This window comes from Rhea americana, unplaced genomic scaffold, assembly GCF_003343005.1.
Source record: "Rhea americana isolate MKP2758 unplaced genomic scaffold, rheAme1 scaffold_27, whole genome shotgun sequence".
NCBI lineage: Eukaryota > Metazoa > Chordata > Aves > Rheiformes > Rheidae > Rhea > Rhea americana.
The window spans coordinates 2,528,219-2,546,523 of NW_028186390.1; the positions used below are offsets into that span (position 1 = coordinate 2,528,219).

The 18,305-nt window shown below is 35.6% G+C and overlaps 1 protein-coding gene across 1 annotated transcript in view; it reads right to left on the minus strand.

Annotated features, from left to right (window-relative positions):
* The window catches only part of LOC146594102 (nardilysin-like), a 34,724-nt gene that overhangs the window by 2,769 nt on the left and 13,650 nt on the right, over positions 1–18,305 (minus strand). Inside the window, exons 11-27 of the mRNA XM_085308186.1 lie at positions 16,906–16,983; positions 16,321–16,441; positions 16,175–16,233; positions 15,167–15,221; positions 13,507–13,611; positions 13,247–13,370; positions 12,700–12,786; positions 11,979–12,098; positions 9,904–9,955; positions 8,744–8,894; positions 6,703–6,830; positions 4,812–4,974; positions 3,619–3,650; positions 3,186–3,324; positions 2,632–2,679; positions 2,097–2,149; positions 483–566 (exon numbers count right to left, since the gene is read on the minus strand). Coding sequence (XP_085164312.1) covers positions 483–566; positions 2,097–2,149; positions 2,632–2,679; positions 3,186–3,324; positions 3,619–3,650; positions 4,812–4,974; positions 6,703–6,830; positions 8,744–8,894; positions 9,904–9,955; positions 11,979–12,098; positions 12,700–12,786; positions 13,247–13,370; positions 13,507–13,611; positions 15,167–15,221; positions 16,175–16,233; positions 16,321–16,441; positions 16,906–16,983 — 1,599 coding nt within the window. The remainder of the gene's footprint in view (positions 1–482; positions 567–2,096; positions 2,150–2,631; positions 2,680–3,185; positions 3,325–3,618; positions 3,651–4,811; positions 4,975–6,702; positions 6,831–8,743; positions 8,895–9,903; positions 9,956–11,978; positions 12,099–12,699; positions 12,787–13,246; positions 13,371–13,506; positions 13,612–15,166; positions 15,222–16,174; positions 16,234–16,320; positions 16,442–16,905; positions 16,984–18,305) is intronic.

Below are 18,305 nucleotides of genomic sequence, written 5' to 3' on the forward strand. Positions count from 1 at the left end.
TGCTTAAAAAAAAAGAAAAAAGAAAAAGAATGAATAGTTTAGTAATAGATGTTTCAAAATAGATGTTTCGGGAAGTTGTGCTGTTCACAAAGACCCATTCTTTATTGTCAATATTAAACTCTTAACAAAGAGAAACAAAAAGATTTAAGGATAATAGATTTAAAAAAAAAAAAAATGGAGCACCTGTTTACAAAAAGGAGGAAAAAGGACAGGCACGACCAATCTGTGTAATAACATTACAAAACATGGTGGAGTTTATGCAGCAGAGAATTTAAAGAACTTTGTAAAATTATTTTCACTACAAGCATTATAAGAACAAGGAATTTTGAATATTTCAACTAACTGATTAAATAAATTCTGAGAATTCTTGTAACAAATATCCAGTCCAGGTACATGCAAGTCTGCATATGCCAGCTCTGAATCTCAAAGTCTCCAGCTAGAAATACTAGAAACCAAACCATTCATAAATTAGTAAGACTTACTTCTTTTTGGTTGCTTGTGTTGTTACAGTAATGGAGAATCCAATGATCCCAGAATTATTTCTGCAGGCAGGGTACACATGATAGCTAAAATGAAAGACAGGAGGGGAAAAAAAGAAAATCTATGAGCACAAATCACTTTATATCCATAATCCATAACAATCAAATAAGAATAGTACCAACACTTGGATCTGAAGTTTCAGTAAGGATGCCATTATCAAAGATTCCTGAGGAGCTAATTTAAATACCAAGAGGCATTACCTTTTCTAAGTCCAGTTAATCTCTTTTGCAGCTTTGTGAAACACTTTATAAATAGGCCTAGATAATGATTTTCTGAGACGTACAGAAAATGAATACTATAGTTGAAGCCATAGCATATTCCTTGCTGGTTAAAATGGACAGTCTGGTCAGGGCTCTTAGTCTCTAAATCAGAGGTAAGAACATAAGAATACTGAAAGATATCTAACCTCTCAGTGAGAGCTAAACTAGTCTGTTTTTTGTAGAATTCTCAGTTGATACTTCTCATCCCACAGGTTATAGTCCGAGAAAAACATGAAATCTCTTTGACAGCACCTAACATTTCCTTCTACAGGTCTGATGGTCACAGGGACAAAACAGAGATGGACACCACGCATAAGAGATTACTGAGGCTACCACCTTCTTTAGAAATGACATTTAAGGAACCCAGGAGATTTGCCAGGTATAGAGCAGGAAGCACAGGCAGAAAATAGCTTGATGTTTCTCCTGAAGAAACCAAATCCTCTTCCTCTGTATCTACCCTCTCAGAACTTATTCTGATGCCTGTATCTGACCAGCTCTCAAATATTAGAGATCCCTCAACAGACTGTCATTTATGACCCTTGGTCATTTTTGCAGGAAAGGCCAAATCTCAAATACTTTAGCCATTTTGAGGTCAATTGAATACGAGCACCACCTCAAAGTGGCGAGGCCGAGAGGGGGAAGCAAATGGGAGAGATAGGGGTCTTTTTAAGTTTATTAAGAACTATCAGTATAGACTGAGATCAAGATTAACTACCTTGCTTCTTGCAGACTAAGAGACAAAAACATTGGGCTTTGTCTCACAGTCCCAAAAGACACCTGAAGTTGTTCCTTTGCCTTAGTTATCATTTTTACCCAGGACAGAGTAACAAATGAACACTAACATCTTAAGCGCCACAGCTTATATGGACATCCACAATATACAGATCTCTTTCTTCAGGCATGTTATCAGTTTATAGAAGCTTTGCTTCTGTAATTGCAATATACAGGGTACCAAAGCAACTAAATTAGAAGAGTATTCAAAATATGAACATTGGCCTAGATTCAGACTATACATAATGCAAATAAATCCAGATAGGAAACCACCCCAGGCTCCATTTACATGCAGTCAAAGGTAGAAAATGGACCCATCTGCAGACCTAAATAAATTAACTGAGCAGCAGTCACAGAAATATTCCGTGATGATGCTGTGTTTGTTTGTAGCGTATTACTCCATACTTTCAGCTACGCTATTCCAGGAATTACATACAGTAAGTATCCCATAGCAACATGGTATATAGGATTAATTCTTGATGAAAAACAGTTCAAAGGAGCTATACCTCCTGACAGTGAGCTTACCCAAGTGTTTCTTTGGTTCGCAGGAAATTGAAACAAGGTTCCTCCATGTGTGTCTGAAATACAGCCTGAATTTAGTCAAAATGTACTCCTGTATACAACAGTAGATATTTTACCACACCCACATTGCTTCATACGCAGTAGACAAGCACAGTCAAATCAAGGAAGAAGGGACTAAAACTACTGAACTCAAACAAATCCTCCTGTCCTCACTGTCCTAGAATGAAATTAACACAGGGAAAAATCTATGTCCTGCAACAGGATAAGACAGGAGATTAACCTTCACAACCACTTATATTTTATAATCAAAATTTTTATTTTTTTGTTCTTAAGTGAAACAGTGCATTATTTGAAGTAACAGTATAGTCCTAAGTACTTATACTAGGAAGTGGTAGTAGGACAACAAATATACATGTCTGTAGAATTTTGGCCTTAACTTAATATTAACCATTATTTTTTCAAGCACCAGACATTGCATGGAATATAAATACAAGCCCCAGTAAGCACTCAAAATTGGTTAGGAAAGGTCAGAACTTACCACAAGCAACTCCGTAAGAACGCATTCTCTTAAACTCCTTGCCCCAGCCTAAAACAAACAAATAAATCCAGTCTAGATGCTCTTCAGCATTAACTGCTCACTAAGTTATTACAAAAACCCAAAAGTCAGAGATTTCTAGTTTTCCACTGTGCCTCCAAAGCAGAAAGTAAATGACGTCATTTCAGGTTCACTSCATGAGTGGAATATCTATCTTGAATTAACTGCGGGGAAAATTGATGGCAAGAAAGATAAGAAAGGTAACAATACCAAGACTGGAGTGAATATGGAAAAGCATAAGATACATATTCAAAATAAATCATCTACAAAATAATATAGGTTGTAATTTCATCAAGGATTTTAGTAGATCTCAAAAAAGTAGCTCTTGTGCACTGGGCACGTCCTTACAGAATCACTATAATTCCATTCACTTCCCCTGCACAGTGATCACACACACTAGTTCTGCTTTTTGATGGTTCTGTCTTGATAGCTCTTTAAATTGTGACTGCACAGTAAACTACTAATAAAAATGATTATGCAAATCTCTAGTGCGTTACCTGATAATAAACTGTCACTTCAGAGTTGGCATCATTTTTGTTAAGCGTTTTCACCTTACAGAGTAGGTGCATATTCGGCAAATCCACCACCCGGAACTGAACAGGGCAAGCATGGGCCAGAGGAGCAAACTGGAGCTTTCTGAAGGGAGTAAAAAAGCAGTGTGTCAAACATGTACTTACATCGTAGGCAGAATACACAGAACAAGGCTTCACAATCCAGATGCTGTCACTCCCCTGCCCTTAAACCTACTTCCTATTTAATGAAAAGGAAAAAAAACAGAAGCTTTCTGTATTATCACGATATATACTTAAATATCTTCAAGAAATTTCAATTATGCTTTCAGTACTCTTCCCACCCTAGTCAACTCCTCCCCTCCAAAAAAAAAAAAAGATAACTGAAGGGGAACTGTACAGGAATCAAACAGATACTCACTCCACAACGTAATTCAGGAAATCCTTTGCTTCCTAGGAGAGAAAGTATAAACTTAGTTTAACTTTGGAGAAGGGAATTACTTGTCCCAATGCACTCTATAATATTCAGAAAGGGACAGATCACCCAGCTTTGCCATGCTATTCCAGTACTGTAGTATCTAGTGATTTGCCAAGTTCCAAGTCTCTCAAAGGTGACAAGGAGGTCTGCTCTATTCTATATTGCAAAAGGAAAAAAGCTTACCAATACAATTTCTTGCTTGGGATTCTGTAGCCTCTCTCACGAGCAACGTGTGAGCAAGAAAAGAACCCATGAAAGATTCAGACAGTGTAATACACTTCAAGTAGATAGCCCACCAGATACAAGAAACTTAGAGGAACACTGTCTTGCATTTGATGATGAAATGATTGGAAAGAAACTCCAGCTCAAGTAGAAGGAAAGGTGGCAAATAAGAGAACAACCAAACAGTAGAAGAAGGTAGTTGATTATATGATAAGTATAATGCTGCATTACCAATAGCACAAAACACATCTTAACTCTATGACAGTTATGCCCAGATCCTCTGAAATTACTCAAATCTGCAGTTCTCATAAAATACTTCAGCAAAAATTCCTACTGGACTGCTTTCTTGTTGTAAAGACAGGAAACTTGCACATCTAGTGAGAAGTAGAGGCAGTATGGTACAAGTCTATCTGGGACAAAGCCCTGGTACAACCAGCTTCTTAAAAGCGGAGACCTCTAGTCTACGTCAGACTGCTAGCTATCACCTTAGGGCCTGTAGACAGTTAGATGAATTCTGAAAATGATAACAGGATGTTAAGCTGTATTGCTGCAGTCAGTCCTATCACTTGATTGTATTTACACTACAAATTTAGCATGAAAATCAAGAGCTGCACAGTTAGAATGATTCCACTAAAAGAAATACAGATTAGCAGAGTATAGAGTGAACAGCTTCTGATTCTTAAATACACCACAGAAACCATATTTGAAGCATTAAACTACTTGTGTTTGCATGATACAGGAGTAAAACAGCAACATATTCTAGACTACGTTGGCAACCTCATGTCACCTGGAGCTGCCAAAATACTAGCAGAAAATAAGGCTGTCAAAATAGTTAGGAACAGTTTTTTAAACACAGATATTTTACTACAAACAAAGACAGAGTCCAAACTTTCACTATTGAGCTTAATACTTACTTGACATGTTACATTCCCTTGTGCTAAACCTTCTACAAATAGCTGTGATTTGAAAGCCTTAACAAATGATAACAAAGATTCTGCAGAAAGTCCCTTCATTAATCTCCTGTATTTGTCTATCACAGACCACTTGCCATGCTCCAAAATTACACGATGTAGATCCCTACAAAACAACAACAACAAAAAATGTAATACATTTTAATTCAGAAATGCACTTCACAGCTGTGGCAAGCAGTACAGTAGATTACAACATCCTGAAAGGTCAGTGTCATTGCACAAATATCTGACACCAAAGAGCCAAACATTTAGAAAGAAAAACAGCTCATGCTGCCAAGAAACTGGACTAAGTAAAAGTGATCTGACAAGAGATAGCCACTACGCAATATGTTGTATTTCTAGAGATGACATTTAGCATGAGGTTGTCTTTTTGCTGGAGTTAGTCTTGCAATATATAATGGAATTTTTAGTAAACTGCCTAACTGAATAATGATATATATAATTATTTGATGCAAAGGTCCCCTCTTTCCTGACGGACCTATGCACAGTTTGCACTAGCTACATAGTGGCCTATAACCTTAAATACTGGAGCAGAACAGAACAATACACAGGAAATTCTTGTCATTGATGCTTTACACTGCTGTATATTTCATGATGAAAAACTGTAGAATCAGAAGCTTTTTAATCTGCAGGTATACAGATGCTTTTTAATTTCAGTTAGCCAACTCAAGGCAAAATTCTAATGAAGACAACATCACTTGTGTTGTCAACATCGTCAACAGCTGTTACTAATATGAAGGCTATGAAATACCATAAGCTTTGATCTAATGTCTCCATTTCAGAATGCCATTTTCCTTCATAGCAAGGACAAGGCCAGAGAGAAGCAACCTCTAGCTACTCCTACAGGTCAGAAGGCTATAGCCCTGTATTATTTTGATTAACATCTTCTCTTGTAAGAAATTCATCACAAAGTACTATCAGAATATTTAGGTCACAACATCCAAAGAATATCAAGTAAGATGTTATATGATATTCACACAGTACAAAATACTGTCTTTTCTTGACAGCTCTATTAATGCAGTTTTTGAAGAAGATTCTAGGTATCTTTTGCTCTTTTGGGCTACAGAAAAGCTCTGACTTCAGTAAAGATCAGGCAGATTTCTGGACCAGCAGAAATTTTGGTGGTTGACACTAATCTTACACAATGTCAGTTTTGTCAACTACCAACGTATCTCTACATCTGCAGCATCAGGCATGGCATATCTCCTCTCTTTAACTATATTTTTAAAAAAGAAAAACAAATGAACAAAAGCTGTGTAAATGATAATCAAAGTATAAATAAAGTTTCTTCCACAGAGGATGAGGGGGCCTGATATGGAAAGAGAATGTAATGCTTATGATCTGAGCTCACTAGCAATTAGAAGGAACCAAATGGCAGCTGGGCTGGGATGCTGGGAGAAGAATGACCCCAGCTGACACTTCTTCAGAAGATCTGAGAGTCCTCTAATGAGGAGTATTAACCTTACAGTGAGTACACACAGAGATTACTGACAGAAAAAATGCAAGCAACTATAAGAAAAATATATATGAAAACTATATATGACAACCATTTTTATATATGAATTCTTGCCAACTTTTGAAACTTCAATATTGGGCACTTAGTATAAAAAACGGACAATTTGAAAATTATGCTCACATATGATTATTGTGCTGGCATTCACTATATTCAGCAAACCATACAAAGCACTGTATGGTAATTTATGATAAAAAGACAAGCAACTCCTCACGCTGCTACAGAATGCTACTATGACAACGTAGGAAAAAAAAAAAGAAAGAAAGATTGCTTTCTTTTCTACCACTACACTAAAACTAAGCCTTTCCCACAGAGACTCACTTGGCTAGCACCTCTGGTTTGATGAGCATATTGAAATAAGTCTTTTTTAGTTCCTCTTTAATCATCTGAAAAACAGCTGGAGTAAAACTGAAGTCAGACACATGATCAATGATGAGCTGAAACAGTAGCTGTAAAGGAAATGTTATTTCTTAGTCATTTGCACCACTAGGAGAAAAAGCATTTGGTCCTTTTCAAATCAACGAAACATGAGTCAAAAAAGAGCTTCCAAAAACACATCACTTAAACCTGTTACAGTTTCTCTTGGTATCTAATTAATTATATATAAAATACAGCAAGATCTTGAATAAAGAAATCAATTGCTTAAAAAAAAAAAKGATCAATTACCAAGACATATCAGTTACTGCACATCAATCAGAAAAATATTTTGCTAAAACCATACGAATCTTTTTAGCAAGAAAACTTAAAATTAGATAACTATCTTTTAATACAAAATATTAGTAATTTAAAATTATAATAATCAGTAAATAACAATGAAAATTATCTACTTGAAAATAAAGTCCACAAAGAGAGAAACTGTCTAAGCATATTGATGGGATAAACCTAGACAGTGAAATCTTCTATCTTCCTGCAGAGCATGCAAATACCTTGCTTTCCTCTAGACTCAAAAAAAGACATCATAGAAGAGATGAAAATTCAATCTATTCCTTTCTTCTCTGCSTCATAGTCAAAATGTACGCAGGTCTCCAGAGAAGACAGAAATGTGTACCACATCAATGTATACCACATTGATGAACATATAGGTATCATATTTTTGTTGTTGTTGTTCTAGATTACTTGTTTTCTTTGGCTTCAAATTAAATCCTACTCCAAGAGTTCCTGAAATTCTCTTCCTTATAACCGAACAATTGAATGTAAAACCTCTCTCATTATKTGGCATTTCTCTCAAAAGCCATTCCTGTGAAAAGACTGAAAAGCTTCTGAAAACTTGCTACAATCATTTGAGAACCGAGATTAAAACTCCATCTTGGCACTGAGACTAACAGCTTTAGTAACACAAGTTCTTCACAGGTCCAGAAGTTCACAAGGCTCTTAGACTTTAGCTGAGTTCCTTTAGAAGTATCATCATTTTAGTAGTCAGAACTAAGTTCCCACACCAACAAAAACTTACCTGTATTGCACATGTATCTTTATTTTACTTATCTAACAGGAAACAGTTCATCAGTGGCATACTGGTAACTGCTCCTTTCACATAACCAGCTGGAGGAGATCACTCGGTGTCAAAGACACTTTTTGTAGATGGGGGAGGTCAGTCAGTCAAAAAAGATGCACCTGTGGCAGTTACTGTCTATCCCATAGTATGAAACAGAAAAGCTATCAGGAAAGCACCTTTTAACAGCAGCTGTATTAAGCAGAAACAAGCAGGAGCAAACACTGACTTGTACCAGCTTGGTTTTTGCRCCTCATTATTCCTCCCAGCTTTCTCCTCCTTGCACCTTCAAACAATATGCCCTGCGCACACACTGCCCTTGTCATCTGTCTTGACCCTGGTTCCTAGACCACTTCCATTAGAGGAAGCCATAGGAATCTTACATGTAATAAGCAGAAGTTAAAATCAGATTTATACTGAGAAATTTGCATTATACTGAGAAGACCTGCACTATAAATTTCACATCAGATGTTATGTATTTTAAACAGTTTCATCTGATTTTTTTCTTACTGTATGCAAAAAATATTGAGTCAAAGACCAATTCCTTTATATTTAGCCTTCTTTACTGCATGCTTTTTTGTTGCAAATGATGTCATAAAATCTCCATCTTAAAGGTAAATCTTCCTTCACCTCATTAACCTTAMACATTTTGAGGAACTCAGTAGGAAATGTCCATAAACTCAGTAGGAAATGTACATAGTTATTATACACAAAACCATTACCGCTCTACAGTCTTTTAAAAAAATGTAAAACCATGAATTAATGAGTTGCAACTAATACTTACCTAAGAATTTCAAGCTTCTAACTTAAAAAATAATGTTCAACATCTGATTTGTCGAACTCTGTTAAGGAGGATGTCTACTTGGTACTTACAGGCAGTTTATGATTGAATCCTTTCACTCTAATGATCAAACCATGCTCTCCAGCCACTAGTTTGTACTTCAGTTTAGCAATATCAGCTCCATATGCTGGTTCTGAGAGATTCAGAGAGAGGATGCTAACAAAAATGTCTAGAAGCACCACACTTCATGAATGAAAAAGGAAGTGAGAGCGGGAATCAACACAGAAAAGACACAAATATTCAAAACAATAGTTTTAAGAGTAAGATGCTGTTCAGGCTAAAAGCTTGAAACTAGTTATGAATTAGGTTTTTCATTCAAAGGACACAAAAGAATGTCTTCTAGGACTTCTGGCATTAAAAGTTTTATATATCCGATTAAAAGAAAAAAAGCTTATCAGAGCTACAAAATACAATAATCTGCACCATTCTCTAGAGTACACAAGGGTAACACCTAACTTGAATAAAGAATTAATTTTTAAGGACTAGATTAATTCTAGGTAAAATTTGTTTGTTAATACTAATAATGCTAAAAAATGTGTCAAAGGTAGCTCCCTAGAAGACATTTGGAAGATTCATATCCTTATCTGAAATGGAAGTGGCTGTGATAGAGACACAATAGGTATAAAAATGTTCTACCATTTTAAGGAATCTTTCTTGATAGTTAAAAACTGCAAAGTGCCCCAGAACATTASGATCAAGCATATCTATTAAAAATTCAAAACCTACACTGCTAAAGCCTGATGAAAAATAGGTATGCAAAGTTATTTCCAGAAATAYGGTTCGGCCCTTTTATGCAGCTCCTTAGTGATATTAAAATGAAACTACYAGATATTTTGTTACAACAGATAGTCTTGATCAAGGGTGACTAGACATGCTACATATGGGGGAGATATAATGTATTTACAGAGTCACAAGCAGAAGACTATGCAATATACACAGTCTATTCCTGCTGTATATCAGGTTCTTCCACAGCTATATACAGGAAGTTTTGCAGCTTGTTGAGTGTGCTGCTCACAGTTGATGGCCCATTCCAGTGGAGTCTTTGATGAGCTTCTGTCTGGCAAATTATTGTGATTGCTATAATGTTTATAAACGACGTTTACATAGAGACAGCTGCACTAAGCTAACACTTAGTATGCATTTCCTTTCTCTGTCTTGGTCTGCAAGGCAGACTATAGAGAAATATTCTTACCTCTTTGCAGACTGTTGTACCTGTGAAGAAATCAGGTGGAAATGTACATAAGCTGTGGAGAAAGAAAAAAAAAAGAAAGAAAGAAAGAAAAAAAAAAGAACTGCAGAAACAATGTCAGCTTCATTTCAAGTATGCAAATATTTTTCCTCTAGACTGTTCTGTTTTGGCCAACTTGTGTTCTTTGAACTACACTTAAATCTAAAGAGAACTTGGAATTGTAGTCACTTTGCATTTAGGAACTGAAAAAGCCACCTTTCTGGTGAAAACAGATTTAATGCACATTCAGCTTATAAATTACTAAAGACAGGCATAATGTCTCAATTTGTTGCCATTACCTTTATAGATGTCAGTGTTACTCCTTTACATCAAAAGCAGTAAAAAGGACTCTAAAACAACAAAAACTCCTGTTGCAGTATATAAATGCTACATCAAAAAGCTTCCAAATAAGAACTAAAGTATTATATTCTACAAAAAATCTTTGTACTAATAATAGTAATACAGTTTAATTTTAAACTGTGTCCCAATGATTACAGATAATATTTTCTGAATATAGAGAGAAAAGCTGAAGGTTTGAGGGGAAGGAAGGATTGGGGTTTTTTTTTTTGTTTNTTTTGGTTTGGCATCTCCACCATTCTCTAGTTTTATTTTGTTTTTGTTTGTTTAGGTTTTTTTAAAAAATACAGGACTTGGAAGTCCAAAACTGGTTCTTTCCTCCCTGATGCTGCGGCTCCTTATCTTAGTTAGACTTTTGCAGGAAAGTGACATTTCTTGGAAAAGAGGATATCAAGTGAAAAGGGCTTTTAGTTCRCAGAGCAGCTTCATGTTGAAAAGTCAGAGGTCAAAAAAACCGTAAGAACGCCAATCATTGGTCAGACGCTGTCTTCTACTGACTCCTCTTTTTAAGAAAGATACTGAGATGCATTCCCATAAAAAAAGGTTCCAGAGTTTGAATCTCTCCAAGCTCTTACACAGTGAACAAAACATTAAAAACTAAACAAAAAAAAAAAACAAAACAAAGTGGCTTACGAGGCTAGCATAGTTAAGATGTTCAAGTTTATATAATCCAGGTAAAACAAGTGAGACATAAAGATATAAGCGTACCCAGGTACCTCTGGTATAGCAGACCGCATGACAAAGTAGCCAGTTAGAACTGGGTTGACTGGAGGCAGATGAAGTTAGGAGAGAAAAACAGCAAGAAAAAAAGCATTTTGAGCTTCAACAGAAATAATGGAGTTGTAATGGACCAAGAAACATCAGGTATCCATGAAAAAGATGASCTTTTTTCCTCAAGATAGAAATAATAAAGCCAAAGAACACAAATGGTGATAAAGCAATCTCAACTTTACAAAAATCTACCTATGTGATAATAAAGGAACAAAAAATATGRCCTTTTCTTTTTTACTATTAAATAAACCAATCCCATCACACTGAAGTCTTCTTTTTGAATGTAAGTTATTGCCTGACCTGTCTTATTCTACTGCAAAATAAAAAGTGATGGGTAACCACTTAAGCTCTTTTCTTCTTCCTAAATCCAACACGGAGATTTGTGTCATCATAAGAAAGAAAAAGTGCATGCCTTACCTAACTTCAACATAGGATCTTCTGTAGGTACCATCAGAAATCTGCAATGTCTTCCTCAAAGTTGGGTCAAAGACCTCATACACTAGCAATCCGTAAAGGCTGCTGCTGAAATAAGTGTGGATATTTGGGCTAGGGGCCCAAAAGGTAAACGTAATGAAGGATAGGATACAACTGACTATGAGACTAAAAAAACAGTAACACTGTAGTTCAGCACTAACATCTCTCTCCAGAGAGATGGCTTAGAAAAAAGCCTGTTTGGTATGAAGACCTATCTACTTGCAGGAAAAAAAAAAAAAAAAAAAAAAAAAAAAAAAAAAAAAGTTATATAATGAAAATGAATAGGAATTTAAGAAGAGTAACAACGGGTGCTGCCTGGATTTTAGAAGACAATCAAATAAAAAATTCCCAATTCTAATAAAATTGCCAATACTGAATATGTGATAAGGGAAACCTGGAAAATCTTTGTTTTGCACATTTGTTAATATACTAGTTACCTTTAGGTTTCTTGAATTTCTTGTCTTTCTTGTACCACATGCATCCCTGTGGCATATTCAGAATTTTGACTGGATAATCCACCTTRGGGAAATCAGGTGCCTTTAGGGAGAAATCAGTGGCTAATACAGAAACACAACACACAGGTGTTTTTATGTCAGATCCACTGTCCCAAGTATGCTACTTTCAAAAATAAAATTCTCTCCTCTCTTTTATGTCCTTATGTTACGTTAAGTTGCACACAGCTCCTTGGACACAAAGGTAATTAATTTGGTCGCTTAGCAGTACTTTGYCTCATAAGCCAATCCTAAAGTGATGGACTACTATGATATATTCAAGACAGTGCTTTAAGTCTTCCTGTTCCTTACGAAAAACAAACAGGTTGTGCTTTCTAAAACACTGYAGCTAGTCAACAGCCACAACAAATAAACCAGCTTCAATCCTCTCTAGCTGCTTACAGATTATCCTGAATACGTTATGACTGTTGTATTTCATTTTGCTTTAAAAATACAGTAAAGAAACGGCCAAACAAAATTTGATCCAAAATTATCATTTCTAAAAATCTTTACAGAAATTCAACACAAATAAACATCTTTCTATAGCTAGACAGATACTGAAAATGTGCATCCATATAGAGGTATATATAGACCATTTWTCAGATATCATCTATTCTCAAGTAGTGTAATTTGGAGAAGAAAACTCAGTCAGAYACTGATGCCTTACCTATATATTTATTTTCTTCTGGAAGGTGCAAGTCCCAATTTAACTCAAAGTCACAAGCCCACACATCAGCCCAGTATTGGTCAATGTCTGTGAATCAAATGCAGCTTAGTTTTAAAATTTGTTTTGAAACAATCTTTGAAGTAAGTTAGCTTAAACTTAAATCAAAATCACACACATTATCCTTCTTAGTCACCATAAAATTCTACCCAGGCACTGCTTATGTTTTCATCTAGGAATAAGTAAAGACTTATTTCCTTAAATTGAAAATTCTGTTCTCCTATGTAGAAGACTCATGCCCATGAAGTAGGCTAGACTACTAAAAACATATATAGAGAGGAAAATTGCCATTGAAATGTCGCAAAAATACCAAAATCCCCAGCAACCCTCATGCAGTTAGGTTAGCAATTGAAACTCATTAAGCAATCATAAAAGCTGACTAGTCAAATTTCATTTCCTTATATCCAGATCAAGGTGAACTGGATATTATGCTTCTACTTTTCATTTGCATTTGAAAATAAACTCTAAATTCTTCGGAGGCTTATCTCACCTTCTACACTGTACTGCGTCTCAAACCATCTCTCCTTTAGAGGGCACCTTCCCTCATTGTCAGCAGACAACAGACAAAGATTAGCTCTCTGAGGGCAGAGCAGGTCAAGGACATCAGAAATGACCTATACAGGTGATGAAGAAACTTAATTCAAATTCAAATACATGCAAAAATAAACTAATACTTAGTCAAGAGTCTTGAATTTTACATACACTCAACATACCGAATTTTTCTACCTCAGACGCTTATATTCTACTCACTTCAGGTTTGTATTCAAATAGAAGTTGATCTCCTGTCAGAAAGTCCTGCTTATGGAAGAGATGCATGTTTTCACAAATATTTTCAATATAATCAATTGGATCAGTCTGGAAAATGAATGATTTTTTTTTTTCACGCCATTGACAACTAAAACATCTATTTATTTTACATTTCTGTGCTCAGTAGAGTTTTTTGTTTACCTAGTTTTCTACTACATTAAGYAGCCATCCTTGCAAAAAGATACTACAGAAAATCTTTTAATACAAGATCCTTTTCTGTCCGTGTATTTGGGAACCTCTCCAAAAATGTTTCTATCTGATGTTTCCATAAGAAACAAGGGGAATGACTTGATTACAGATACATCCATACCAAAAAAGGCACAGTGTGCTACAATTTCCATTTCTCAATTTAATAATCTGTACTGCAGTAACACTTAAAGTCATCAATTAAGATCAATCTAAGTAAGAAACCACACAGAAAAGAGATTAAGATTCACAATCAATTTATAGAAGGCTTTGAAGAATTAAAGACCTAGGTCTACTYGTGGGCAGAAACATGCACTGACACCAGAATGGGTAAGAGGACCAGATTAGCGCACTAAAGAAGATATGAAGACRGTATTTTTCCACAGATCATTAGGTGAAAGGGCATATGAAATAGACTGGCTACAACAGCTCTTTAAGATTTCAGTTGGATACCTCTGCTAAGGCAGAGGTAATCATGACATTCAAATTGTATAACACTGAAAAAACTACCTGAGAAACATCCCTGTTACAAATTTAAAATCTCAGTAAGCAGTAAATCTAGCAAAGCTTGATTTCCTATGGATACCTCTATCCTGTTTGGGATTCATTTCTCCACATTGAGAGCATCACTACAGTCTTGGGTCTCCCTAGTTTCAAAAAGTTCACGAAACTTTCAAAAAAAGTCTATTTTTTTCAATTTTTCCAAACCACAATCAAATGTAGATGAATTGGCCAAATGCAAGAGTTACTGGAGGCATCAACATAAAAGATAGAAAAATCAGACAGATACACGTGCATGCACAGAAAATATGATTGTGTAAGACATATTTACTCACTGGACTGGATACCCAGTTAAAGCGCTCACAGCTAAACTTATTTAACAGAAGGGTACAGTCAAGACAATTAGGCATTRCATGACCATTACAATCCCACCTATGAACATTAGGAACTGTGACGGGACACTTAGAGACTTTCAGTGAGCACTAATTATCTGCAAGTTCTCCAAAGCAAAAAAGTTCCAACTACTTCCTATACAAGAAAATATTGACATACATTCAAAATAACCAAGTGATCTGCAAGTACTCTGTTGAAGGTTTCTGACCACTAGAATCTTAAAATTAAAATTAGAAATGAAATTAGGAAAAGATAAGATCTCTCTTGGAAAAGCATCATTCAGGTTGTATTTTGAGAAGTCTTTTAACACAATAGTTTTAAAAATCAAAGGTTAACATTTTTCTATTTAAAATGTATATTTATTTCTGCTTAAGAAGTATTATTTCTTCCAATATCTCTCTAAATTCAAAATTCTAATTCTGTTAACTGTAACTGAGCACACAGTAAAAGTCCCACTTAYAGGGAAAGAAAAGGTGAATAACATTGGTTTCTTATAGATAACTGTTGAAAAAGAGTCAAGTACCTGATCCTGGAAARAAAATTCATTTTCATCTATCTTCTGAATCTCTTCCCAAATTCTGTGAGTGAAAAATATGTATGCATCACCCTGCAACATTTCTTAAGAGATGAATAACAGAACATTTCTTAGCACAATACTAAAGACTTGAGTCAAAAAGTAACATATTTCTACCTTTCTCATGCTGTCATGAGGGGATAAAAACAGTTCACTAGAACCATACATTACTTCTTTCATTTTGAAAGCACAAAATAGTAAAGACTTTTTGGACAAATCTCGTAAGTCCTACAAATTACTAGCTTCCTCCCTTTTTTTCAGATAAGGAACATTTTTCTTCAAATAAGAAAATTATTAAATGGCAGAGATAATGGCAGCGATCAAACTTGCAATTCCAGTTCCCTGTTACACACCACTGCCTGTCTGGAAATACTTGAATTCGCTCTCAGACTATGGAGGAATCTTTAAAAATCCCTTTGGAAATTATATTTTTGATTATTACTTTGGATTTCCAAATAAGGGATCTTTTACAGAAGTGCTATCAAAATACAGAAGAACAGCATCTTTTAGATGCAGCTATGCCAGCTGAAGATTACTGTTCTCAGACTGTCTCAAGTCACTGGATGTTCTCCTTTCATTCTTTCATTTTGTATCAAGCTACTTGCCCCGAACTCTCCTTTTCACATTTAATCAAAATGAGTTAAATTAGCAAAAGCCCTTTATTTAAAGTGTGAAGGCTAACCAGTTCCCCTTCAGCTGATAAAGCTGAGAAGACATTAACATTGTAAATTCAGCCAGGATGGAAGATGAACTCCAACAGAGGAGCAGAAGGTAAAAAAGTAGTAACTTCTTGGCATAGTGACAGCTGAAAGAGGATGCGAGGACAGATCCTAAGGGTGTTCCTTTATACTTAGGTCATACGCATAGAAGTAGACTAGGATAGGCACACCTAGCATTACAATCTCCATTTTTTTTCCCCTACTACACTTAGGATAAAGGATTAGATACAAGAATTACCTTCTATCTGGACCTACTTTCTGAAGCATTTTCAGATACTGGAATACAACATGCACAACCTGGAGGTACAAAGACAAACAGGTAAGCTTATTTTGAAACCCGGACATGGCAAAATGACAAGATATCCAAACTGCAATGAAATTTACCTCATAGAAATGCTCATAACCTTCACCAGTCAAAGTAATAGAAATGCTGAAGATAGAGTAACTGGAGTTCTGTTCAAAACCCGCCTCAGCATTTCCTCCAGATAATGCAACAGCCCAAAGTCTATTGAAGGGATAAATCCAGTATTAATTACTCCAGTTAAAAACTTTCCTGAAGTCAGATCTCATTGTTGAAATTTATCATGGTTTAGTGAAAGCTGCTTTGAAATTTAATCTAAATTGATTAATTCAAAGAGATGGTTCTCTCTGCAATGTCAAATGCTCCAAAATTAAAAAAATTGCAAGGCAGGTATTCTTCCAAAATATATTTAGCRTATCAAAATATTAAATACGTATTTTTCATTTAGAACAAGAGCAACATATGAACTACACCCTAGGAGACTGGGAAAGCCTTCATGTTTTAATCCTTGTTTTCAGAATAAAGACATATACAGTACCTTATCAGAGTGTTTTGCATCATTTAAAYCATATTATAAGAACAAAATTTAAAAGGAATAACAGACATTAAGATCTGGAAAATTGTATTATTTTCCTCAGTGTACACTTTAAAAAGAAACAAATACATACTTTTTCCTAAGAAAAGAAAGAATGCTGCCTTTGCCTTCATGTCCTACCAGCCAGGAGATATAGTGTAGTGGTTTTACCCTAAAAAATAAAAACAAAACATTTTTAATGCTAAGTGAAAAAAWTCTTAACTGGGTTAAGAATTTGAAAAATCAAATAATAGATAACTGGACATTTTTTTCATAAGAAGATTCTACAGATTTAACTACAATTCTCCTCTTCACATACCAATGAAATTGCAGTAATATAAAGATGACAGATTCTCTATTTCAAAATACAAAAGAAATTCTGATAGTAAACAATGACTATTGAAAAAATAGCRAGATTTCCAAAAGTTAACTACGACATTTAGTGAGCCCATAGAATCCCAATACGTTGTTTTATTGCTCACTACAGAATCATCATGTCCAGTAGTTTACATAAGATCAAACAAGGGATTAGGGCCCAAAAAGCAGGATTTAAGAACACTTATGATTCTAAGTCAAAAAGCAGAAGGTAAAAGGTTTGCAAACAATCAGCTAATCCCTGAAGCACATGAACTTTCTAAGCATCTTCTTTTTTGACTGTTGGTGCCTGCAGTTCTGTTCACACACTGCTAAACAGTCAGAACAACTTAGTACTCAGAGACCCACCAGAACTGAGAAATCAGAGAGAGCTTAAGTCCCAGAGGTGACTTGATAGGTATGAGCATGCCTAATACATGCACCAGCAGCTTTTGGTGGAGTAGGACAGGGACTGACAAATAYAGAGGAAGAGTAAGAGGTAAGAGGAGAATGTTTCAGTCTCTGCTCTCTAGTATATTTCTAATTAATTACCATATAAACTGCATAACTCTCCATGGAGCATGAACTAGAACCACAATCCTCTTGCTCTAGGATGACTCTAAGCCAACAAAGTCATCCCATACCTACCTCACTGTAGGTTTTTTTCTCCAGGTACAGTGACTCCACTTCCACAGGAAACACAGATAATACCCCCTTCTCAGCTTACACGGTCATTAGGGTACTCTCCAAGGATATGGAAGCTCTGAGCTTTAATYACCTCAGCTTGGAGAGGAAACAGGTGCCCCAATTGCCAGGGTAAACACTCTAAACAATGGGTATTATGTGAAAGATAGGCAAGCATCCTCTTCCTGTTACATTTTGAAAAGAACAAGCATCTCATTTCTCTTCAAAAGCATACTTCTAGTGCCAGAGGCATTATTCATTCATTAATGGTTTCCAGGCTCTAGATTCTCACCTGCTCTCTGAAGTTAGGTAYCTAAGATCCAGAGGGCTAAGATTTCAAACACACATTTCTGTCTGGGTCTAGGTAAAAGTTTTTTGGATCTCCTTCCTCCTCGAGGAGTCTGACTCTTTTCCGACACTGCACAGAGAATCTAGACCYCAACTCTGGTTTTGAAT